Source organism: Pan troglodytes, chromosome 7, assembly GCF_028858775.2.
Source record: "Pan troglodytes isolate AG18354 chromosome 7, NHGRI_mPanTro3-v2.0_pri, whole genome shotgun sequence".
NCBI lineage: Eukaryota > Metazoa > Chordata > Mammalia > Primates > Hominidae > Pan > Pan troglodytes.
This window is the reverse complement of record NC_072405.2, coordinates 56,502,591-56,528,035: the sequence shown is the minus strand read 5'-3', so window position 1 is coordinate 56,528,035 and position 25,445 is coordinate 56,502,591. Positions and strand designations below refer to the sequence as shown.

Here is a 25,445-nt window from a genome sequence, read left to right as displayed (position 1 = left end):
AGTAGAGATGGGGTTTCACCATGTTAGCCAGGATGGTCTCAATCTCCTGACCTCATGATCTGCCCGCCTCAGCCTCCCAAAGTGCTGGGATTACAGGCGTGAGCCACCACGCCCAGCCTGGGAAATACTATTAAAAACTGCCGTTGCTTACTAAATCTAAGAAACTCTTAAAATGCCACTATAATTCAATTTTTTAAACTTGTATTTTGAAATAATTTCACTCCCGGGCATGGTGGCTCACACCTGTAATCCCAGCACTTTGGGAGGCCGAGGTGGGCAGATCATCTGAGGCCAGGAGTTCAAGACCAGCCTGGCCAACATGGTGCAACCCCGTCTCTACTAAAAATAAAAAAAAATTAGCTAGGCCTGGTGGTGGGCGCCTGTAATCCCAGCTACTAGGGAGGCTGAGGCAGGAGAATCGCTTGAACCCGGGAGGTGGGGGTTGCAGTGAGCTGAGATCGCACCACTGCACTGCAGCCTGGGTGACAGAGAGAGGCTCTATCTCAAAAAAAAAAAAAGAACAAAAGCAAACTTGATAAAATAATATCATTAAAGGAATGTCAGAGTGAAGGGTATATGGAAACTATACTGTTCTTGCAACTTTTGTGTAAGTTTGAAATTATTTCTATCTTTTTTTTTTTTTTTTTTGAGACGGAGTCTCGCTCAGTCGCCCAGGCTGGAGTGCAGTGGCGCGATCTCGGCTCACTGCAAGCTCCGCCTCCCGGGTTCACGCCATTCTCCTGCCTCAGCCTCCCGAGTAGCTGGGACTACAGGCGCCCGCTACCATGCCCGGCTAATTTTTTGTATTTTTAGTAGAGACGGGGTTTCACCGTGTTAGCCAGGATGGTCTCGATCTCCTGACCTTGTGATCCGCCCGCCTCGGCCTCCCAAAGTGCTGGGATTACAGGCGTGAGCCACCGCGCCCGGCCCTTTTTTTTTTTTTTTGAGATGGGAGTCTTGCTCTGTTGCCCAGGCTGGGATGCAGTGGTATGATCTTGGCTCACCACAACCTCTGCCTCCCGGGTTCAAGTGATTCTCCTGCCTCAGCCTCCTGAATAGCTGGGACTACAGGCACGCACTACCATGCCCGGCTAATTTTTTTGTATTTTTAGTAGAGACGGGGTTTCACTATGTCAGCCAGGCTGGTCTTGAACTCCTGACCTCAGGTGATCCATCCGCCTCAGCCTCCCAAAGTGCTGGGATTACAGGTGTGAGCCACAGTGCCCGGTCATGAAATTAGTTCAAAATAAAAGTTTAAAAAACTGAATTACAGAAGAATTTTAAGAGTTTCTTAGATTTAGTAAGCAACAGCAGTTTTTAAAAGTATTTCCTAACTGATGTGCTGAGTCATTAAATTCTGGGTTTCCTCATTCCTCTTGTTAGTTGTGTACTCCTTTAGATGGAGTTGGTTTTATCTATGATGGATGCTGAAGGAGAATGGCACATGCATTCTCCAATCAAATAAAGCAAGTCGTTTTAATTAGCAATACTAGATATCTCCTGGGTTCCATGAGATTATGAGGCATACCCTCTAAGGGAATACTTATAAGAATTTATGGGGCAGGACTGTAATTCCTCTTATTCCTCCACTCTACAGCCTAATACTTCGCTGTTTTCAAGAATGCCTTCTGACTTTTACACCTTCACCCTCCTTTCATAGGAGTTATCTCTACTAACATGTAACAAGCATCTAGCGCCAAGCACCAGGTACTGCACTGAAGGATACGACCATTCCTTCTCTCAAGAAACTTATGACCAGTAGGCAGGTTATAGACATAAACAAGTTTGCTAAATAACTACAATTTTTTTTTTTCTTTTGAGATGGAGTCTCACTCTGTCACCCAGGCGAGTGCAAGGGCATGATCTCGTCTCACTGCAACCTCCGCCTCCTGGGTTCAAGTGATTCAGCCTCCTGAGTAGCTGGGATTACAGGCACCTGCCACCATGCCCAGCTAATTTCTGTATTTTTAGTAGAGATGGAGTCTCACCATGTTGGTCAGGCTGGTCTCGAACTCCTGACCTCGTGATCCGCCTGCCTCGGCATCCCAAAGTGTTGGGATTACAGGCGTGAGCCATTGCGCCTGGCCAAATTTTAGAGTTTTTATTGAAAGTATAGAATGCTTCATGGATTTGTGTGTCAAACTTGTGCAGGGGCCATGATAATCTTTTGTGTATCATTCCAATTCTCACATATGTGTGGCTGAAGCAAGCACTGAATTATTTTAGACTCTGGAGAAAACAAAGTTTACTGAATTAAACTGAGATTCACTATGATGGAACCTGACAGCAACAGGACAACCCCATTATTTTCATTCTACTAAAATCCCCTTAAAATGAAACTATACACACACTTCATCTACAGTTGAATATACACCTTCAACTTGGTATTCAAGTACTAGGTTTAGAAAAATATTACTAGTACATAAACTTCAGGGGGAAATCATCTTAGTCAATAAGTGCAGATTATTTAATTATTGTTCGACTTATGATTTTTCAACTTTACATGGTATAAAGCTGTTACAATTTCAATGTTCTTCAAATTTTGAATTTTGACTGACCTTTTCTTGTGTTACCAATGTGGTACACAAGACATTTAACACTTTATTTGAGACAGTCTCACACCGCCAGGCTGGAGTGCAGTGGCATGATTTCGGCTCACTGTAACCTCCACCTCCGGGGTTCAAGCAATTCTCCTGCCTCAGCCTCCTGAGTAGCTGAGATTATAGGCACTCACCACCACACTGAGCTAATTTTTTTTTTATTTTTAGTAGAGACAGGGTTTGGCCATGTTGGCCAGACTGGTCTTGAACTCCTCACTTCAGAATCCACCTGCTTTGGCCTCCCAAAGTGTTGGGATTACAGGCGTGAGCCACTGCACCCAACCGTAACACTTTATTGTAAAATAGGCTTTGTTTTGCATGATTTTACTCAACCATAGGCTGATTTAAGTATGCTCAGCCTTTTTAAGGTAGGCTAGGCTAAGGTATGTTTGGTACATTAGGTGTATTAAAAACATTTTCGACTTAGGATATTTAATACAGCATTCTACTGCTAACATTTTAATGCTATTTAAATATTCAATTAGATCTTTTTTTTTTTTGAGATGGAGTCTCACTCTGTTGCCCAGCCTGGAGTGCAGTGGCATGATCTCGGCTCACTGCAAGCTCCGCCTCCTAGGTTCATGTCATTCTCCTGCCTCAGCCTCCAGAGTAGCTGGGACTACAGGTGCCCGCCACCAGGCCCGGCTAGTTTTTTTTGTATTTTTAGTAGAGACGGGGTTTCACGGTGTTAGCCAGGATGGTCTCGATCTCCTGACCTCGTGATCCAGCCATCTCAGCCTCCCAAAGTGCTGGGATTACAGGCGTGAGCCACCGCGCCCGGCCAGATCTATCATTTTCTATGGATACTTTATTAAAAAATGTTGATTCCAAGTTATAAAAAAGGCCCAACTCATATGATTTAAAGGTTTCAGAAATTATTTATTGTAGTAGTACTTACACGTAAGATTTTAGCCTATGGTCATTTTATAAAGATGACTGTCAGGATTTAATTCACATTTAAAGAAAATGAGATTCGTTACATTATGGTGTTTTTTATGACCTATAAAATACTTACCCCTACAAATTTCCATAAATGTAGTGGTTAGTAAAGCTTTTTTCTTACTGAAAAATAATGCCAGGTAACCAAGTATTATTTCTTCCATCATTTATTTAGGAAAAAGTTTTATGTATTAGAGTAAAGTGGTAGAAGTTAACCTAGAATCTAATAATCTCCAATCACCCATTCCTGATCTAATAGTAGCCATGAGAAAAAATCTCTAGAAAGAATCATACCTCTCAAAAAATAAAAAATAAAACAAAGGCTGGGTGCAGTGGCTCACACCTGTAATCTCAGCACTTCCGGAAGTTGAGGTGGGCAGATTGCTTGAGCCTAGGCATATCGCTTGCAGCCTGGGCAACGTGGCGAAGCTGTCTCTACCAAAAAATACAAAAAGTAGCCGGGCATAGTGACATACACCTGAGCCCAGGAGGTTAAGCCTACATTGAGCCGTGATTGTACCAGTGTACTCTAGCCAGGGTGGGAGAGTAAGACCCTATCTCAAAAAAAAAAAGTGCCATAAAAAAGAAAGGCTCTAGCCCTTTACCAATGAGGTGATATGCCCAGGCTATGCCTTTCATCAAATCCATAAGCATACTGATGATGGCCATGAGAAAGTCCAGCACACAAACCATGCCCCAGACTGCATCTGTGCATACACAGAGTAAAAGCCCTACTGCTATACTATAAAATGGCACCTGAAAATAATCTCTATGGTATGTTTGAAAATTGGCAGGTTTTTTTTTTTTTTTTTTTAGACAGTCTCACTCTATTGCTGAGGCTGGAGTGCAGTGGCGCGATCTTGGCTCACTGCAACCTCTGCCGCCTGGGTTTAAGCGATTCTCCTGCCTCAACCTCCCAAGTAGCTGGGATTACAGGAGCGTGCCATCAAGCCCAGCTAATTTTTTGTTATCTTTAGTAGAGACGGGGTTTCACCATCTTGGCTAGGCTGGTCTTGAACTCCTGACCTCATGATCCACCCACATTGGCCTCCCAAAGTGCTGGGATTACAGGTGTGAGCCACTGCGCCCGGCCAGCATAGTATTTTTATTTATAACGTGAAAAAAATGAAAACAGATACTTCACTACAAATATTGAACCCAAGTTAGAAAATTTTTATGCAGCCAAACCATGACTTTAAGCTCTATTTACACTGATGGCGGCCAACTGAGACGCAGACCACACCCATGTGGCGTGCAGCAAGCAGGACATGCAGGGAGCCTTCCTTGCTCACAAGGCTTCAGAGCAAGCGCACGGTCTTCCCAGTCACTGTCAGGAAATCATCATCTGCCAAGGCACGCAGTGCTTCTTCAAACATATCTTTAGTAATTGCCTGTGGGGAAGAGAAAGAAAATAAATATTGTACACGTCAAGTCCCTCCTTTACCTGTTAGAAACACAATAATGTTAAAGTACCACCCAGAATCTTTCTCTTTTTGGTGGCTGTACACATGCCTTAGGCTCTAAATCAGGAGTGGAGTAGCCAGATGGTCCATGTGGTAGACTTGGCATCTGTATAGTCCACGTTGTAACTATCAACTCTGCCCTCTCAGTCACAACACAGCGATGGAAAGTGGACCAGCACTGAAAGACTGCATAGTTCTTTTCACTAAACAACTACCTTACTTATTTACAAAAGGACACCCAAATATTTCATACCTAAAGCAAACTTATAACAACTATGAAAGGGGCATAACAATTTTTTCTTTTTTTTTTTGAGATGGAGTTCCACTCTGGTGCCCAGGCTGGAGTGCAATGGTGGGATCTCAGCTTACTGCAACCTCCGCCTCCCAGGTTCAAGCAATTCTCCTGCCTCAGCCTCCTGAGTAGCTAGGATTTCAGGTGCTTATCACCACACCCAGCTAATTTTTGTATTTTTAATAGAGACAGGGTTTCACCATATTGGTCAGGCTGGTTTCAAACTCCTGGCTGCAAGTGATCTGCCCACCTCAGCGTCCCAAATGAGATTACAGGCGTGAGCTACTGCACCCAGCCAAAAATTTTAATTGTGATTATTTCTTGATGATGGCTTATGGTTCATCTTCCTTTTCTTCATTCTTCTCTATATTTATTATTTAATAAATAAAGGAAAAAAACCCAAAAGCAATATTAAGGAAAAAGAGAAAGCTCTATCAAACAAAAAATACATATAAACACTTACTATGTCAGATTGTCCCCGAATATCTTCAAAAAGTTGCTGGTATTTTAGAGCTGGTGTTTTGCCCTTAGATAAAATAAGCTTTTTCAATGCTTCAGCTAATTCTTCTTTCCGTTTACGAGAGGTGGCACTCATCCCTGATTTAAAAAGAAATCAATGAAAACATTTTTGCTATTATGAAATGAAATGTTTCAAATTCTCAAAAATATTCCTTTAGTAGTATCACCTAGAAAGATAAGGCGACAGGGGCTGAGTACATTTGAAGGGAATGAGTTTTTAATTATTTGGAAATTTCTGTAAGCCACTAGCTGCTGCTTTCCTTAACAGTCTACACATCTGTGCAGCAAACAACTGCTGCTAAGAAACAAACAACTTCTCTAAAATGGGTTAACAAAACTTCCCAGACAGTCAAGGAGACAGAATCTCCTTAAAACTATACACAAAACTGGAATTGAACAATGAGAACACATGGACACAGGAAGGGGAACATCACACACCAGGGCCTGTTGTGGGGTGGGGGGAGGGGGAAGGGATAGCATTTGGAGATACACGTAATGTTAAATGACGAGTTACTGGGTACAGCACACCAACATGGCACATGCGTACATATGTAACTAAACTGCACGTTGTGCACATGTACCCTAAAACTTAAAGTATAAAAAAAAACAAAAAAAAACCATACACAAAACTGTGTGTGTTAATCAACATTTTTATCAAGATAAGATTAAAGGGCAACTTTCATCAGATTCTCAAAGGGGTCCTAATCCAAAAAAGGTTAAGAACTTCTGTTTCAAGTGATTTAACTGTTAGCTTAAATCTGACATATAAACTACATGCATATTGAAATAATTTTCAAAAGCTTTTCTGTTCACTGAAAATAACGAACCCGTAGTAAGAATAGATATGTCCACGATGCCAGTCCGGGGATCAGTTGCAGACTGCTTCAGAGCTTCCCGATGGAGGCGTTTGGCCTCTTCCACATCAATGGCTTCAACTTTGTTAGACAATCTTACTTTAGCATGGGCTTCTGCTAAGCGGATTAATGACTCTAGCTGTCGAGGGTATGCAGAAACCATTCCCCGGCTACTGCCAATCTTCCTCATGTCTACATAAGCCTATTGTAGGTAGAAAAACAAAAGCAAACCTCCTTGGTGACAACTTTAGTTTTGTGGTTGAATTTTGAACACTTAGGCTTCCGTTAAGTAAACGGAACTCAGATATGGTCCTGGGCCCCGGAGCTCATCAAGTGGTAGAGACTACACAGACAGACCACAGAAATCGCAGGTGAAGACATCAACGTGCAGCATGCAGTGGTGGGTGAACATATTCCAACTGGGAGATGCTTGGGAAGAATTCTTGGAGAGGGTGGCATCTAACGTAGCTCTGAAGAACAGAGACGGGCATGGCGTGGCAGAGGGAAGGAATGTGGCATGTGGGGAGAGGAGAAGGCTGTGAGCACTCATAGGGAGAATCAGGCCTGTCTGGGAAAATTGCTCACATGGGGCACAATGGGGCTCATAAGGATTGCTGGGAGAATGCTGCAAAGGTAAGTTGTATCAATTTCACATACAGATGACACAGTCTTATTTCTTCATTAACAACCCCCAAGACTATGACACACAAAAAAATTACATAATGTCTGTAACTTTCATCTTAGAATTTTTGGGAGCTCAGTTAGGATGCAAAGCTCATCAAAGCACCAGGAACCTTCTTAATATCACAATGCTTGAATAACCTAAATGTGCCATCATGCACTTCAGCTCATGTACCAGGATGCTGAAAAGTGAACCTAAAAGACAGCTCATTCTGTTTTTTACAAGCAAAAGGAAGCTTACAGAAACTGGATGACTTTTTCAGTTTCCAAATTACCGTGTAGTGTTGCCACTATTTGAAACCAGGTCTTTGATCTTAAATTCACTATGCTTGTAAGTATTTAAACATATAAAGTGTGTGTACTACCTACATAAATGAACTATTTCCCCCTTTTGCAACATTTGGAAAGGTCAATTTTGCAGTATGGGAGGAAGTAATAAACAGTTATAAAAAATAGTATATTGCTGGGCGCGGTGGCTCACGCCTGTAATCCCAGCACTTTGGGAGGCCGAGGCAGGCGGATCACGAGGTCAGGAGATCGAGACCATCCTAACACAGTGAAACCCCGTCTCTACTAAAAATACAAAAAAATTAGCCAGGTGTGGTGGTGGGTGCCTGTAATCCCAGCTACTCAGGAGGCTGAGGCAGGAGAATGGCGTGAATCCGGGAGGTGGAGCTTGCAGTGAGCCGAGATCGCGCCACTGCACTCCAGCCTGGGGACACAGCGAGACTCCGTCTCACATAAAAAAAAAAAAAAAAAAAAAAAAAAAAAAGTATATTATTCTTAGGCCCAGCATGGTGGCTTGCACCTGCAATCCTAACACTTTGGGAGGCAGAGGCTGGCGCATCACTTGAGGTCAGGATTTCAAGACCAGCCTGGCCAACACGGTGAAACTCTGTCTCTACTAAAAATACAAAAATTAGCCGGAGTGGTTGTGGGCACCTGTAATCCCAGCTAATAGGGAGGCTGAAGCAGGAGAATCGCTTGAACCAGAAGCACAGGCCACAGGCTGCAGTAAGCCGAGATCAAGCCACTGCACTCCAGCCTGGGCAAGAGAGCCAGGCTCTGTCTCAAAACAAGGAAGAGAACAGTATGTTATTCGTAACAAAATAATTAATATTTTAAAGGAGATGATTGGTCAGTTACATTAATGCTGTGGGCTACAGGCACAGTAAGCCTTTTTTCAGCAGGGTTACCTCGATGAGAGCCTGGCTGGCTTCCTCACTTAGCCGCGGCATGATGGTGCTGTGTGCGTAGGCAATGTAGTCCTTTAGCACCGCCATGTCCAGGAGCTCCTCCTCTGCCTGCTCCTCGCTCTGGTAGTACAGTGCGACCAGGTGGTGAGCCAGACGCCTGTCATAGGCTTCGTCCTGAGGGTCCAGCATGAGGAAGATCAAATCAAACCTAAGAAAACAAAGTAAAAATACTGTTTTTCCAGCACCTTGTGAGGCCGAGGCAGGTGGATCACCTGAGGTTGGTAGTTTGAGACCAGCCTGGCCAACACGGTGAAACCTTGTCTCTACTAAATATGCAACAATTAGCCAGGAGTGGTGGTGCCTGCCTGTAATCCCAGCTACTTGGGAGGCTGAAGCAGGAGAATCGCTTGAACCTGGAAGGCGAAGGTTGCGGTGAGCCAAGTTCGCGCCACTGCACTCCAGCCTGGCCGACAGAGGGAGACTCTGTCTCAAAAAAACAAACAAAAAAACCCAAAACAACAACAAAAAAACTGTTTTCCTAGTTGAGACACCAATACACCTACAAACGACGTACTAAAGACTGCTTGAGCACCACAGATGTGCAGTCAATGTGCACCCTGTGAGCGCCACCAGGGAGAAGCATCTTTGCCTGGTGTGGAAAGGGCCTTCGTGTCCATCCACTCACCCCACTCACCCTGTGCTGTCCCTAGCCCTTATGTCGGCCCAGGGAACGGCTGGGGACCAATCAGCTGAGTCAAAGGAAGTCTTCCCTTAGGGAAACGTTACTATAATTTTGACGATGGAAAGTTTTTTTTTTTTTTTTTTTGAGACAGAGTCTCACTCTGTAGCCCAAGCTAGAGTGAAGTGGTATGATCTCAGCTCACTGCAATCTCCACTCCCCCAGGCTCAAGCAATTCTTGTGCCTCCTCAGCCTCCCGAGTAGCTGGGATTACAGGCATGCGCCGCCACGCCGGGCTAATTTTTTGTATTTTAGTAGAGATGGGGTTTCATCAAGTTGCCCAGGGTGGCCTCAAACTCCTGAGCTCAGGCGATCCACCCACCTCAGCCTCCCAAAGTGCTGGAATTACAGGTGTGAGTCACTTTACCTGGCTGACAATGGAAAGATTTGAATGAAAACACATTCAACTGTTTTTTTGGGAAAAAAAAAACTTCTGTCAAAAAAAAGAAAAAAAAGCAAGTAATTAAAACCTAAAATCCATTTATGAAAAATGTCCAATATTTGTAGTGGGGCCAAGAGTGAAGATTATGTGATTGCACTTTAATAAATCTAACTTTTCAGAGCCTCATCTACTGTACGGAGTTGTTCTCTGTTGACTCTCAGCAGTGGCTTTAGGACTAAGAGTAGTGAGTGACAGCCATGTGAAAACGGCGTGGGAGGTAAACATCCCAACTGCTTAAAAAACAAATGAGAACACACATCATCCTTGTCGTGAAAACTCTTGACCAACCAAATTGGAAACATCTTGATAAGAGTGAAGAGTTTCCATTAGCAGTTGCTGAAATCTTAGTAGCTCCTTTTCAATCTCACCCTGAATATTCTACAAATGAACAAAATAAAAATCTGTTTTAATACCTTGATAATAAAGTATGAGGCAGCTGGATGTTTTCAATGGTTGTTTTTTTAGGATTCCACTGAGACTCAATGGGATTTGCTGCTGCCAGGACAGAGGTGCGCGCATTGAGCTGACAGATGATCCCAGCCTATCAGAGAAAGGAGTACAGTTAGAAGCCTCTCCCTGACGCTGGCAATTAACAAGCACCGTCTTTGCCCGGCCACCTACTAAACCCATATTCCCTCTACTGAGTTTCTATTGCCTGAGCCATGTTGCCTTTACTGACTTCAGCAGTTCACCTGGATAAGCCCTGTCCTCAGATTCATGCCAAGGACTGAGTTTAGATGAATGTGTGCTATAACCACATCTTTCTCAGGAAGCAGGCACCTTGCAAGAGCTTTAGGACAAATTCAAGGCTAGTACAGCAATAAAGACAAAACATGACACCCTGTAGAAGACATGTTGAGATTTAGCTGAAATATGATGTGAAAAGCACTTATCAATCTCCCCAAGTTAGAACCAAAGTAGCACAGCACAGTTCCACAGACCCTGTCTTTCAAGGGTCCACATATTTTAAACACGTCCACGTTCACGGTGGAGAAGGCGACTCACCTTTGCAATGGACAGAGTCTGCTGTTCCATGACTTCATGCAATACCGATCTTGTACTTTCATTCATCTTGTCGAACTCATCGATACAGCAGATGCCGTTGTCACTCAGGACAAGAGCACCTGTCTGCAGGACCAGCTGCCTTGTCTCAGGGTCTTTCATTACGTACGCAGTGAGGCCAACTGCACTGGAGCCCTTCCCAGACGTGTACTGGCCCCTGGGGACGAGGTTGTACACATACTGCAGCAGCTGGGACTTGCTGGTACCAGGGTCGCCACACAGCAAGATGTTGATCTCAGCCCGAAATTTGCCCCTTCCAGTGTGACTAAAATCCTTCCTTGTCCCGCCAAAGAGCTGAAGCAAAATTCCCTAAATAATCAAACAGAGACATGTCTAAACATTCATTTTCTGCACAGTAACTGAGATGTAGTTTAAACTTTAGAGGTACTTTTCTCTCTTATAAAGAACTACAATTAAGAAATCACAGGAAGGTATAAAAAGGCTCGTGAAAGTGCTTGATATGCTTTAAGTTATCACTGACCAATTCATCGGCACCTACCATTACACCAGAATGGTGGCCATGCAAGTCCCTATTCTGACACTGTGTGGCCTCTTCTGTCTAGAAACCTAAGTTTAGACCAGAGATGAGGATAGACAATGCTATGATTCTTCTCAACCAATGGCAAGTCAGGTTGCCAGCACTTGCTCTAACAGGCCACAACTCTGTCCTTTATGGCGGATGGCTTGAGTGGCGGAGTGGATGTTTATACTATTTGATCCCAAAGAATTGTAAATCCCAACCCCTAGTTTAAAATCCACTGTTACCTTCTTTATATCTTCATGTTCATAAATGCTTGGAGCCAAGGCTGAAGCAAGCCTCTCATAAATGTCTGGTTTCCTGGAAAGTTCCTTAAGCAATTCCACACGTTTCTCTGAAAAAAGTTTCTGTTCTGCTTCTTCATCAAGGCCATGCAGACGTTTTGCATCCGTTTTCCGATAATGAATGACATCAATGTGGGTTTTGTAGACAGACTTCACATTACTCACTCTTGGATTGACTCGAATAGGCACAGCTCGATAGATGCCTGAGGGCACAACCGGGAGATGCACTTTTACCTTCCCATATCTTCCTCCGAGTGGCTCGGCAACCAGCGTAGGCAACAGGTGCACTTCAGAGCGAGGCACCATGCCGGGCTGGCCCTGGAAAGGGTGAGCTCCACCGTCTCTTAAATGACCCTCCCAAGCCCAGGACTCAGGCCCACATTGCAAAGCTCCCGCTTGCTATGAGCAAGCAGGGAAATAGCAGCAGGAAACGGACAAGCTCGAAAGAACCAAGGTGGCTCATGTCTGTAATCCTAGCACTTTGGGAGGCTGAGGCAGGCGGATCACCTGAGGTCGGGAGTTCGAGACCACCCTAATCAACAAGGAGAACCCTGTCTCTACTAAAAATACAAAAATTAGCCGGGCGTGGTGGCACATGCCTGTAATCCCAGCTACTCGGGAGGCTGAGGCAGGAGAATGGCTTGAACCTGGGAGGCGGAGGTTGCGGTGAGCCAAGATCGTGCCATTGGACTCCAGCCTGGGTGACGAGAGCAAAACTCCGTCTCAAAAACAAAACAAAACAAAAAAGAAAGAACCCAGGTTTCTGCAAATGATAGACCCGAGGACGTGTTCACCTGGGCCCACTAGTCAGCAGTGCTCCAGGGCAACTGTAGCTACGTGAGCATGCCCACGGGCACAGTCACCCTGAGGGTGAAATGGAGCTGCTGTGCTTCTAGCTCAATGCTGGGTTCGTGGTTGTTTTTAATAAGCAGTATTTTTACTTCCCTAAGTTGAGTGTACAGAATCTGCCTAGCACTTACTTGACTGCAACAAAATGCTAAAATCCTCCAGTCATTAAAACTAGACTAGGTCCCCCCAACCCGCCCACCACCCCCGACAAAAGCATGCAAATCATGCATTCTTCTGGAAGCCAGGCTCCTCACATACAGAGGTCTGATCTGATGTTCGTCTTTTCTGGATTTCAAACCAGAAGGCTTTAACTCCAGGCTGATTGTTGCAGCTTTTGGAGAAAGCCCGGCCTTTCCCCGTTATAGCTATCTCAACGCAATGGCACAGAGCACTGTCCTTGTTTATTCAGTGGGTCAGCGTATTCTTGTTTAACACAACAAACCAGTTTACACACATTCTTAGAATACACACTATTCTTCACTCCAATATAGGCTAGGGATGGACGATTATGTTTAAAGTGGCCCGGGATGATTTATCTCACAGAGCAGCATTGATACTTATTTCACATCTACACAGCACTTTCCACAGCCCCTTGGCCCCAAATACTCTCACACATGTATCACCACATTAACTCCACTTTGTAGGTGAGGAAACTAAAATATTGGACTAAATACTCTATCAAAGGTTTCAGGGTAGCAGGACTGGAAATGCGCACGTCACTCACTAAAAACTACGCATTCTTTCAAATTCTCCATGACTTCAAGTACTTTTACGACGGAAGATTGCCAGTGATAACTGCGGGACTTCACACTGGGGAAGAAACAGGGTGAGCACTGCCTCACTGAAGACAAGAGCCGATGCGTGGTGTGCCCCAGGCCCTCCGCTCAGGAGCAGATTCAGGCACTCCGCGACCGTCGCCACCTTGCCCATCAATGAAGAACCGTGCTGCCATCAACACTCCCTTGCCCCCAACCAAAATCCATTGTGACTCTACAGCATCAAAAGGAGGACTGCCACACTCATATGGTGCTGTGCAAAGAGCACTCTTGTGGCAGCAAGAGAAGGAGACCTGGGTCCTGGGTCCTGATTTACCGTGGCATCTGAGCTACTGCTGTCTATGCATCCCTGAACCTCAGCTTATACACATGGAAACAAGTCACTCTGACTCATTTTTCTCTGTAACAAACAAATGTTAACCCTTGGCTATACATTTGGGAAATTAAGTAAAAATTACTTAAAACTCCAGCATTGGTGAGTAATACTTCTCTGAGCTGATGGCATAACTCAAACTTTACCCATACAAGCCTGTCTGAGGCTGCTCTCTCATGATGCCAACAGTACTGACTTGAGACACACACAGCTCCAGGATACTGAGGTATCAAGAGGCGAGTGACCACACGAACCATGAGCTCCAACATTCAAGTTTGGGAAGAACTGAACAATTTCATACTGCTGGGCCGTGGTACTCAGTTAAAAAGGTGGCAGATAAAGCAGGGATATACCCCACAGTCTCAAAGACAAGCAGTGACAACTGGAGGCAGAACTGGACCTGTGACCAAGTCCAATGACTCACTAAAGCATAGCATTGAAAGCAAGCCAGACATGCTCAAGTGCTGGTGCAAACCTACACTCTTACCTGTAACATTCACTCTGTCCCCAGGCTGGACCTTGTCAACGAGATCATTGTGAGCAAACAGGATAACTGTGTGTGGTGTCTGCCCTGCAGGCATGTCTTCCGGAGACTCCTGAAGCTTGATCTGAAGGGCAGCAAACAGAGAACATGTGGGCCACAAAGAGAGGGCAGGGGGACAAAATCTGCATGTCTTTGTACTGCTTTTGCCATATAAGGCTGCAGTGCATATCCCCACATAAATGATTGTCCATGTTTCTCATTATTTCTTTAGAAGTTACTTCTTCTAAAGAAGTTGCTGCAGCAGACAGCAACAAAACAGGGGAAGGAATGTAGGGAGCTGCGGTGGGGGAAGCTGAGATGCTTTTCATAAAGCAGGGTCGAGGAAGGCCTTTCCAAACCAGGTACCCTCTGAGAGGCCTAAGGATGCTGGGCTTTTCTCTAAGCCACTTTGGGGGCCTGCATGATTCTGAGAATAGGAGGCCATGTGCTCCTGCGGAGCAGGGTGCCTGCCTTTCTGTCTCCAGCTCTCCATCCCATGCAACATTAAAGAAACCATGCACACGCAGTCACAGAAAAACTCAAATCCTGTCCTCCCACATCTTTACAGTCACAATCACGGTAAATAAGCAATTTTCTACCTTCCCCTCACTTTTTTCTGTCATTTTAATAACTTCATCTTAAAATTTCATGAATAGAGAGAAAAAAGACCAAACTTCTTAGACAGTAAAATTTGTGAAAAAATTTCAGAAAAATTCCTCAATCCTTTACCAATGGAAAAAGCAGAATGACATTTAACCAAGTATTCTCATCTCAAACGTTTGAAGCATTTTAGGCCATGAAAATACAGTGTCTCTAACAACAGACAGTGCCACTGGCAACAGCACAGGGACAGTGCCCTGAAGCAGGGGCTTTGCGTGCTCTGCATATTTAGCCCATAGGCCACTAACGAAATCCACAAGACCAGAGAGGGATGGATGCCATTCGGGAAGTGAGGCTCAGGGTCCGAGGGACAAGTTATAGTTGGCCTTTTGAGGATACAGACAGGCAAAGCATAGCCTGGGGGGCCAGGGTGGCTGCGCACCATCTGCTTGTCAGAGAAGAGGGAGCGGTTGTGGATGAGTGCCATGCTGTGGGTGGTGTGGCAGCGCCCGCACACACTGGGCTCTGCAATGCGGCCGCGGTCCATCTCCACCCGGGTCGTGTGGGCACACACTTGGCACTGGAAGAAGGCCTCCTGCATCTCGGGAATCAGCTGGGATGTCCTGATCACCATGCCACTGATGGTGATGAGCTGGTCAATGTCTGTGAGGGGAGAAGAGAGGTCAGCACACCTGACCTGAGGTGCGGAGGTCCAGGAATAGCTGGGATCACAGACAGGAGCTAGGTGCCCAAGACTCTGCCTAGGGCGACCTTTCTGTGTTCAGTCATCTGCAGGCTATGTCTTCAGGAGACTCTCAAGCCCAGTGAACCTCTGGCCCTTCTTCCTCAGGGCCCCTGTCCAGCAGGCATCCCTCGTTCCCTTCTTGTCTGCCTACCCTGCTCCCTGCCTCCTGCCTCACTCACCTGGCCTCCTGTATGACACCCTGCTGTGTCAGGAAAAAAGCCAGACAGCCTGGACTGAGTCCTGACCCTAGCCTTTCTGTGTACATTTTGTGTCCCCTATAGAATGGGGTGGTATCAGCACCTATCCCAGAGCCAAGGACTGAACGTGCCAATGTACTTCAAGCCTAGTAAGAGCACCTGGTAGAGAAAAAGTCCTCTATACTTTAAAGTCATTACTATCCACACAGGAGAACCCCTTAGATGCTCTGATCTTTCACTCTTGCTCGTTTCCTCTATTATTTGAACCTTTCCTGACAGACAACTTTTTCCCTTTGAAGGTCCCACTGCCCCCAACTAATTTCCCCTGCTGGTTTCAGACAAGCTACCCTGTTCTGGCCTGTATTTAGCCACTGCTAGCCGTGAAGATCACCCTATCCTGCCACTGATTCATGAGACCTCTACAATTTTGTTGTTGTTGAGATGGGGTCTTAACCTGTTGCCCAGACTGGAGTACAGTGGTGCAATCACTGCTCACTGAAGCCTCAACCTGCCAGGCTCAAGTAAGCCCGTCACCTCAGCCTCCCAGAGTGCTAGGATTACATGTGTGAGCCACTGTGCCTTGCTAATTTCTTCTTAAAAAGAGACAGAGTCTCTTATGTCACTCAAGCTGGTCTCAAACTCCTGGCCTCAAGTGATCCTCAAATCCTTAAAATCTAATTTTTTTTTTTTTTTTTTTGAGACAGGGTCTCAATCTGTCACCCAGGCTGGAGTGCAATGGCACAACCTCTGCTCAGTGCAACCTCCGCCTCCCGGGTTCAAGCGTTTCTCCTGCCTCAGCCTCCCGAGAGTAGCCGGGACTACAGGCGTGTGCCACCACACCCTGGTAATTTTTCTATTTTTAGTAAAGGAGTTTTACCATGTTGGCCAGGCTGGTCTCAAACTCCTGACCTCAGGTGATCCGCCTGCCTCGGCCTCCTGAAGTGCTGGGATTATAGGCGTGAGCCACTGTGCCCGGCCAATAGTCACATCTCTTATATCAGAAACTTCAATTAAATTTAAAAAGTATAGGGGGTTCATAAGTATATAGGATAACTGAATCTGTATTATTGTCAATTTATAATCCGTCACCTTGACTACCACCGCCAATTACTTCTTTCATAATTTCTCAATGAAAACAAGGCTATTTTCATGTAAGGCATTTTCCTTCAACAAAAGTAATCCTATGAAAAATACATTACCTTCTGGATTCAGGTTTCTCATATTCTTAGTCTTCAATGCGTTGAATGGTCTTACTTGAATCTGATGTTCTAAGATTGAGTCAGGGTAACGGTCAAAGAAGATTTCATTGACAGCCATGTCAAAAGTTGGAATAACTTCCTGTAAAAACAAATATGAAGATGTATTTGTATTCATATCTCAGTGTTAAATATAATAAAGGCATGTCAGATTAGCAAAGTATAAAAAGACAGCATGTCATGTCCCCAAAGTATTACCCTACAGAATCATGCACGTGCTGTTTTCAAATTTAGGTATGCTGAACTATCTATCTCTGCATATTTTCAATTGGGTTAAATTTCATAATTTATACGAAAGTGCCTTCTTGATGTATACTGGCATATTCCTTGCTTTCTATTAGAAGGGAAAAAGATTTTGACCTCACATTTTATTTTCCTTCTATAATGAAATGATACCAAAGTAAGTTTTTTATTTATTTATTTTTAATTTTTGAGGCAGAGTTTCACTCTTGTTGCCCAGGCTGGAGTGCAACAGCATGATCTTGGCTCACTGCAACCTCCGCCTCTGGGATTCAAGTAATTCTCCTGCCTCAGCCTCCCGAGTAGCTGGGATTACAGGAATTTGCCACCACGCCTGACTAATTTTGTATTTTTAATAGAGACGGGGTTTCTCCACGTTGGTCAGGCTGGTCTTGAACTCCCAACCTCAGGTGATCTGCCTGCCTCGGCCTCCCAAAGTGCTGGGATCACAGGCATGAGCCACCATGCCTGGCGATACCAAAGTAAGTTAAATCATATTTATTCAAATTTCTTAACATATGGTTCCCATTTTACAGATGAGGAAACAGCTTTTGGTTGGCTAAGGAACTTGACCAAGGTTATGCAGCCAGTAATCAGCAAAACCAAGATTCAAAAACCAAGTCTGCTTGCCTCCAAAGACTACACCCAGAGTCAACAGAGCTGATACTTCATTAATAAAAACTGACCTGAGGCTTAGAAGTAAAAGTCTACAGTACAGTATATTCTTTCAAAGCAGCAGGAAGTATGTAATTCATTTAAAGTATTTCCATTTAAGATAACTTACTTCATGAAACCCAAGAAGCTATCAGTTTTAAGATTCATCATTTTTCTACATGAGAAACACTGCCAAGTAAACCATAACCTGTCATTGATAGTAATACAAGTCCCACTTTCAGGAACATTAAAATGTGAAAAAAAAATGTTCATCTTAAAGGAGATGATACATAGTTTTTTTTTGTTTGTTTGAGATGGAATCTCACTGTTGCCCAGGCTGGAGAGCAGTGGTGCCATCTCGGCTCACTGCACCTCTGCCTCCGGGGTTCAAGTGATTCTATCGCTTCAGACTCCCGAGTAGCTGGGACTGCAGGCATGCACCACCATGTCTGGCTAATTTTTGTATTTTTTAGTACAGATGGGGTTTCACTTTGTTGCCCAGGCTGGTCTCGAACTTCCGACCTCAAGTGATCCATTTGCCTCGGCGTCCTAAAGTGCTGGGATTATAGGTGTGAGCCACCACACCCGGCCAAAGGAGATGATACTCGGTTTCTTAAAGTGTTTGCGCATACTATCTTCATTACTGAAGAATTTCTGTTATCTGGAAACATTCTTTCTAGACAGTTACTAAAATTCATCAAGGTCAAAGCTAATTCTTACCTGTGGGTAAGAGACGAGTTGTCTGTACAAATTTTTGTCAAATGATTTGATGTGTTCACAGTTCACATTTAAAAATGGCTCACCAATAACATTAATCTAGAAAATAAAAATGAACGAGTTATATTTTGCTAATTTAACTATTTTAAAACACATAACTTGAATTTAAAGAGTATTTGATTACCTCCCCAAGTCGTTGCATGTATAGAGGTTCAGTAATATCTATGCCAACATTTTCTTCTTCTTTAGCCAGAGGGTCAATAAAACGCTGAAGAAATCTCTTTAAGTGGAGAGAAAACTGTATTAGGCATATAGCATTTGGGAACAGGCAACTACTAAAAACACACAAAGTTACGAGTATGTCACTATCAGGAGACAGAAATAAATAATATTTTTCTTCCTTTTTCTTTTCTAAAATTTAATTTGGAGATGGAGTCTCACTATATTGGTCAGGCTGCTATCAAACTCCTGGCCTCAAGTGATCCTCCCACCTTGGCCTCCCAAAGTACTAGGATTATAGGTGTGAGCCACCACAGGTGGCCCTTCTAGTCATTATGGCTACTTAGATATAGATTATAAACATGGTCTCCCAACATTTTCAGAGCCCAAAGTAAGAATTTTAATACATGTAGCTCACCTGAAAGTTTTCTTTGCATGCTGCCACATTTACATCTGTTCCCCAGATCACAAGTTTTTGGCCTAGAGACTGCTCGCTTGCCACTATATCTTCTGCTGCTGCCTACACAGAAAAACATGACAGAATCATGAAAATGGAGTTACCCACATGATACCCGCCATAAGATGGTTTCAGGAGACTGCATACTCACCCCGTCAGACTGCAGATCCACTTGCAGGCCCTTCTGTGCAGAGCCCAGGTCAGGCCTCTGTCTCACAGGTGTGCCCCTAACACCACTTCTTGGGGTTCCCTCTACCCGAGAGCTGGGAGTGCCGTATGTCAGTGGTGAACTAACATCAAAGTCAAGAGGGATAGCTATAAAAACAAAATTAGGAAATTCTGGTGGCATATCAAACCTGAAATTACAGCATGTTGTCTGTTGATCTATACCGTCTAATCGCAACAGCAAACTGAATATTTATTGCAACCTGCGGTGGCTGAGATTCTGAGCACTCTTAAATGTTCTATTAAAAAAAAGCACCAGAGAAGCTGCTTCCTCTGCTCACTAAGCCCTAAAACTACTATTTTCTGCACTCCGTTCAGCTCCTCTGGTTAAGAACATGCTCACTCACGTGCAGAGGGGATGCTTTAGGCGTTATGCCAACTGTTATAAAGCCAGTAAACCTGAGCAGATAAAGCATCAGCTGTGTATCAAGCACAGCAAAACCAAGATCTTCAGACACGCACCTGAAGAATGCATTTGGGGAGGGCTGGAAAACAGCACGTCCTGCGCAGCAGGGCTCTGCAGGTCCACTCCAGGCGAGGTTGGCATCGGCTGCAACTCCCCCGTGGAGGTGGAATCCTCGCCTCTACGTCTCTGAGAGGGAGATGACCTGGCATCCTCACTTCGAGCTTGTGTCACACAAAACAGAAAAGACAGCCATTAACTTTCAGGGCCGGCCTTCCTGGATTTGTCTTTTCCTTGGGGCATTATGACTCACCACTGAACCAAACCAAACAGAGGCAAATGGCAATCGAATTAAGCACCACCCAGGCCACAGCAGGCCTGCTGTGGGTGTCTGTGCGCACCAAGCGGCAGCGCCCAGCCCGAGGCTGAGCGCCCGGGTCCCGCGCACCCACCCAGCGCTGCCAGCTGCGGCAAGAGAGGGCAGACGGGGCGGCGCCGGGGGCTGTAGTGGGCCCGGCTCGGGGGACTCACGCGTCTGGGCGGGGGTGGCCCTTCCACGCCGGCTGCCGCGGCGGCTCGGGGTCGACGCCGGGGACGACATAGTGCTCGGAGTACCTGCGCGACAAGGACAAGCTCGGGCCGGGCCCGCCTCCCGGCTTCCCTGCCCTGCTCCGCAGCGCGGACGTTCCCGTCGGCTCCGCGCCACGCCCTCCCCGCCGGCGCGCGGTTACCGTGGAAAGGCGGCCGCTTGCCGACAACGCTCGCGGACTCCGGGTCCACCTGGCGAGTAGCGCTCCCAAACCGCGAGACCCAGAGTTCCCGCCGGCGGCAAGGTCGTCTCCGCCCCTGGCGGGGCCTCACCAATCACAGCGGCGCTCGTACGTGGCTCCGCCTCCGGGAGGCGCCACTGCGCACCGGCAGGGGGGGACAGTGCCGCTTCTTCCAGCGCCCGTGCGTAAACCAGAAGTAGGCCTCGCTCGGCCCCCCTTGGTCCAGATGGTCTGACCCCCTGCGCGGCAGCGTTTTCGCGGGAAAACTGGGTCCGACAGCACCAGCTCTCGGGGTGTGTTCCTCTAGCGTTGGCTAAGGAGTGTATGCTTCTTTATCCCTTAGGCGTTTTTGGTTAATAAGGACATTACAGATGCATTTGTCACTTAAAGATTTTTTTATTAAAAAAAATTAAGGACGGGAGGTGGTGGGGATGGTCTCATTATGTTGCCCAGACTGGTCTCGAACTCCTGCGATCCCCCCTCCTCAGCTTCCTAAAGTGTTGGGACTGCAGACGGGCATCACCGCCCCCGACCGCGTTTGTCGTTTTTTATCGAGGAACAAACTTGGAACTCTTGACCTACGCCCCTCGCTTGTTTTACCTGCCTCTGGTATTTATTTAGCCAAGTCCAACACCAAGTAGCCACCAAAACTACTTCCGCAGGTCAGACGTTTTTCCTTAGGTTTCCATGTTGATTCGGGCCCAAGAGGCGCGCTTACAGGCCAAGCCTTCCCGCAGGGGTCCCCGGGAAAGTTCCTGCCGCCGCGCCCCGCAGCCCCGCCTCCGCGCGTAGGGGCATTTCCGGGTCCGGGCCGAGCGGGCGCACGCGCGGGAGCGGGACTCGGCGGCATGGCGGGCTCCGGAGCCGGTGTGCGTTGCTCCCTGCTGCGGCTGCAGGAGACCTTGTCCGCCGCGGACCGCTGCGGTGCAGCCCTGGCCGGTCATCAACTGATCCGCGGCCTGGGGCAGGAATGCGTCCTGAGCAGCAGCCCCGCGGTGCTGGGTGGGTACCGGCCCGAGCTGGGCCGCGGGTGGGTCCTGGCTTCCCGAGTCGTTCTGGAGCCGGGCAGCCCGGCGCTTCTCTGTGTTTAGATGACGGTATTTTGAAGTACAGCAATTAGATTCTTGGGGGAATTTCTGTGCATGTGTATAAAGGGATTTGTCATACTGCTTTTACCCCCTAGTATTAGAGGAAAGATATTTTAAAGCCAAAGTTGGTGAAAACGACCCCTAATATGGCAATCATTGCTGTGCAGAGTGGGGGGCAGGGCAAGAGAAATAATTTTTTTTTTTTTTTTGAGACGGAGTCTCGCTCTGTCGCCCAGGCTGGAGTGAAGTGGCGCGATCTCGGCTCACTGCAACCTCCGCCTCCCGGGTTCAAGCTATTCTCCTGCCTCAGCCCCCCGAGTAGCTGGGATTACAGGCGCGCGCCACCACGCCCGGCTAATTTTTTTGGATTTTTAGTAGAGATGGGGTTTCACCATGTTGGTCAGGCTGGTCTCGAACTCCTGACCTCGTGATCCCCCCTCCTCGGCCTCCCAAAGTGCTGGGATTACAGACGTGAGCCACCGGGCCCGGCCAAGAGAAAGTATTTTCTTTCACCTGAATCTCGCCTAATCCCACCAGTACCTTTTCCAAACCCCTCTATTTGCCGTTCCTACTTTGAGAAAAATTGAAGAAATGTAATTGAAGTCATGTTCTTTTAACTCTTTAGCAATGCCTGGGTGGGAACTTTTTCCCCTTTGTAGTAAAAGTGCCTCTTTTTAGCATTTTAAATATTCAAATACTTAAATTATGTGGATCTCCTGTATTCCTTCTTTAAAACACGAGTATGCAGACCTTGATGTTGTGCCCTATTAAAAGGTGAGATTTTCTTCCGGAGGGTCTAGTAGTGAATATGGTGTAGGAATAACTTAAACAGTTTAAACTAGATGCTATATGTGGCACGGTGCGGTGGCTCATGCCTGTAATCCCAGCACTTTGGGAGGCTGTGGCAGGTGGATCACCTGAGGTCAGGAGATGGAGACCAACCTGACCAGTATGGTGAAACCTTGTCTCTACTAAAAATACAAAAATTAACTGGGCATGGTGGCGAGCGCCTGTAGTCCCAGCTATTCGGGAGGCTGAGACAGGAGAATGTCTTGAACCCAGGAGAAGGAGATTGCAGTGAGCCGAGATTGTGCCACTGCACTCCAGCCTGGGCAACAGAGCAAGACTCCGTCTCAAAAAAAAAAAAAAAGATGCTATATACACGTATCCTATATGTACTCTATCTGTCGTCAAGAATATATTAACAATGGGGAAATATCAAACAAAAAACTAACATTGCGTGATTACTTTCTCTTCTCAGGGTTTCAAATTTAGAATTCATTTTTGTTCGTTTAGTAACTTGTTTCTAAAGCACTTCCAAGTTTACCTTCCATTTATGCCATATCTCCTTTCACTTGAGAGATTCCAGGGGAAGTGTATTAGTTCCTTATTGCTGCTGTAACAATTACCACAAGCTTAGTGGTTTAAAACAGCACAGGTCTGTTACTCTTACAGTTCCCACTGTAAGGGGGATTCTGTGAGTCAGAATCCCACACAGGTCTCACCAAGCTAGAACCAAAGTACCAGGCAGGCCTGCTTTCTTTCTGAAGGCTCTTGGGGAGGATCCATTGCCTTATTCATTCAGGTTATATAGGATTGAGGTCCCTGACATTCCATACTTCTTGAAGCTGTCCCCTTTCCTTGGATCACAGCTCCCTTCCCTTGGTCTTCAAGGCCAGCAACAGCATGTCAAGTCCCCCTAACTAGAGGTTTGGAATCTCCCGCTTTCCCAACTTCCTGTCTCTCTGACCCACTCTTCTTCATCTCCTTACTTTAAGGGCCTGTGTGATTACATTGGGCTCTCTGGATAATCCAGTATGATCTTCCCATTTTAAGGTCAGCTGATTAGCTACCTTAATTCCATCTGCAAGCTCAATTTCCTTTTGCTATATACATTTAACATATTCACAAGATGTGAACCCAGGGATTGGGATGCAGGCATCTTTGGGGCCATTATTTTGCGTACTGCATCCCTGTGGAACATTGTCTAGAATTTTCTGCTTTGTTTTAATACAGCAATCTTGGGTTAGTGTTTTATATTTATAAGGCTGCCTTGAAAACCATTGCAACCTTGGCCAGGCGCGGTGGCTCACGCCTGTAATCCCAGCACTTTGGGAGGCCGAGGCGGGCTGATCGTGAGGTCAGGAGATCGAGACCATCCTGGCTAACACGGTGAAACCCCGTCTCTACTAAAAATACAAAAAAAAAAATTAGCCGGGCATGGTGGTGGGCACCTTTAGTCCCAGCTACTTGGGAGGCTGAGATAGGAGAATGGCGTGAACCCGGGAGGCGGAGGTTGCAGTGAGCCGAGATCGCGCCACTGCACTCCAGCCTGGGCGACAGAGCGAGACTCCATCTCAAAAAAAATAATAAGAAAATCATTGCAACCCCTTTAGGAGTGGTTTACATGATGCTCTTGGCACTCTCTTAACTTGTTTACTTATTTTTTTGAACAGCATTACAGACATCTTTAGTTTTTTCCAGAGATTTCGGTTTGCTTGTATTTGTCCGGAAGTCACTCAACAGTATTGAAGTAAGTTGACAATTTTGGTTTTGCTTTTCTTGTATATTCCTGGAGTGACTCCTCTTACCCATATTTACAATATGTATCTCTTTCATTACAGTTTCGTGAATGTAGAGAAGAAATCCTAAAGTTTTTATGTATTTTCTTAGAAAAAATGGGCCAGAAGATCGCACCTTACTCTGTTGAAATTAAGGTAAGAATTAAAAAACATACCTTATTACATTATATATCAACATCTGTTTTAACTTATGGTGTGAGGAACTTGGATTTTTATTTTAAAGATAAAACATTTTCCTTTCTCATTGGGGAATTTGCTTATTTCTGCTTCATTGTGTTACAAATGAAGTGGGCTCTTCATTAGTTTTTTTTTTTTTTTTTTTTGAGATGGAGTTTTGCTCTTGTTGCCCATTAGTTATTTAGATTTAGTAAGCTAAGGCCTTTGTCAGAGAAACTACTTTGATAATTTTTTTTAATAACTATCTTAATACTTTTTTTTCCTGAGGAGGTGGCAGTGGCACCCTGGGCTCCCTGGGGCCCTGATGGCCTCTTGATAACTTCACTGCAGCCTGGGCGACAAGAGCAAAACTCCATCTCAAAAAAAAATAATAATAATTTTTATTTTGTATTTTTTTATTTTTATTGTTTATTTGTTTTTATTTTGTGAGACAGGGTTTTGCTCTGTCATCCAGGCTGGAGTGCAGTGGTGCGATCATGGCTCACTGCAGCCTCCATCTCGTGGGCTCAGGTGATTCTCACACCTCAGCCTCCCAAGTTGCTGGGACCACAGGATGTGCCACTATGTCCAGCTAATTTTTGTATTTTTTTTTTTTTTTTTGTAGAGACAGGGTTTCGCCTTGTTGCCTAGGCTGGTCTTGAACTCCTGGGCTTAAGTGATCTTCCCGTCTCTGCCTCCCAAATTGCTTGCAGGCATGAACCACACTGTAATCCTCAAAGGGATTACAGGCATGAACCACACTGTAATCCTCAAAGGGATTACAGGCGTGAACCACAGAGTCCCGTGAATACTTTCAGGCTGGAGTGCAGTGGCACAGTCTTGGCTCACTGCAACCTCCGTCTCCCGGGTTCAAGCGATTCTCCTCCCTCAGCCTCCTGAGTAGCTGGAATTACAGGCGTGCACCACCGTACCTGGCTAATTTTTATATTTTTAGTAGAGATAGGGTTTCACCATGCTGGCCAGGCTGGTCTCGAACTCCTGACCT

At 45.6% G+C, this 25,445-nt stretch overlaps 2 protein-coding genes and 1 non-coding gene across 7 annotated transcripts in view; 1 reads left to right on the top strand and 2 right to left on the bottom strand.

Annotated features, from left to right (window-relative positions):
- Positions 1 to 2,106: 2,106 nt before the first annotated feature.
- On the bottom strand, positions 2,107 to 2,211 carry LOC112204244 (U6 spliceosomal RNA). Its single transcript, XR_002937821.1, has one exon. It is a non-coding gene; the product is annotated as a U6 spliceosomal RNA (small nuclear RNA).
- Positions 2,212 to 3,690: 1,479 nt separating this feature from the next.
- Positions 3,691 to 21,385, bottom strand: MCM4 (minichromosome maintenance complex component 4). Its single transcript, XM_528129.9, has 17 exons — positions 20,575 to 21,385; positions 20,375 to 20,458; positions 19,903 to 20,067; positions 19,367 to 19,530; positions 19,177 to 19,278; positions 18,724 to 18,819; positions 18,543 to 18,638; positions 16,872 to 17,010; positions 15,173 to 15,393; positions 14,095 to 14,215; positions 11,553 to 11,812; positions 10,731 to 11,096; positions 10,139 to 10,266; positions 8,545 to 8,752; positions 6,641 to 6,869; positions 5,758 to 5,891; positions 3,691 to 4,930 (listed from the first exon to the last, which is right to left on the bottom strand). The coding sequence occupies exons 2-17, from the start codon at positions 20,442 to 20,444 to the stop codon at positions 4,838 to 4,840; spliced, it is 2,592 nt and encodes an 863-aa protein (XP_528129.2). The 5' UTR covers positions 20,445 to 20,458; positions 20,575 to 21,385; the 3' UTR covers positions 3,691 to 4,837.
- A 19-nt stretch (positions 21,386 to 21,404) lies between these two features.
- Positions 21,405 to 25,445, top strand: part of PRKDC (protein kinase, DNA-activated, catalytic subunit) — a 186,403-nt gene continuing 182,362 nt past the window's right edge. For all 5 annotated transcript variants that reach the window (XR_010159536.1, XM_519750.9, XM_001147162.8 and 2 more), the window contains exons 1-3: positions 21,405 to 21,615; positions 24,158 to 24,234; positions 24,326 to 24,418. Coding sequence is in view for 4 of the 5 variants with exons in the window: in XM_519750.9 (XP_519750.6) it covers positions 21,462 to 21,615; positions 24,158 to 24,234; positions 24,326 to 24,418 (324 nt within the window). In the remaining variant the exon portion in view is untranslated. The remainder of the gene's footprint in view (positions 21,616 to 24,157; positions 24,235 to 24,325; positions 24,419 to 25,445) is intronic.

Coding starts and splice junctions, on each gene's coding strand:
- MCM4 (XM_528129.9), bottom strand. CDS start 20,444: ATGTCGTCCCCGGCGTCGACCCCGAGCCGCCGCGGCAGCCGGCGTGGA. Junction 18,820..19,176: donor CATGCAAAGAAAACTTTCAG/GTGAGCTACATG, acceptor CTCCACTTAAAG/AGATTTCTTCAGCGTTTTAT. Junction 15,394..16,871: donor GAGAAACCTGAATCCAGAAG/GTAATGTATTTT, acceptor CTCCCCTCACAG/ACATTGACCAGCTCATCACC.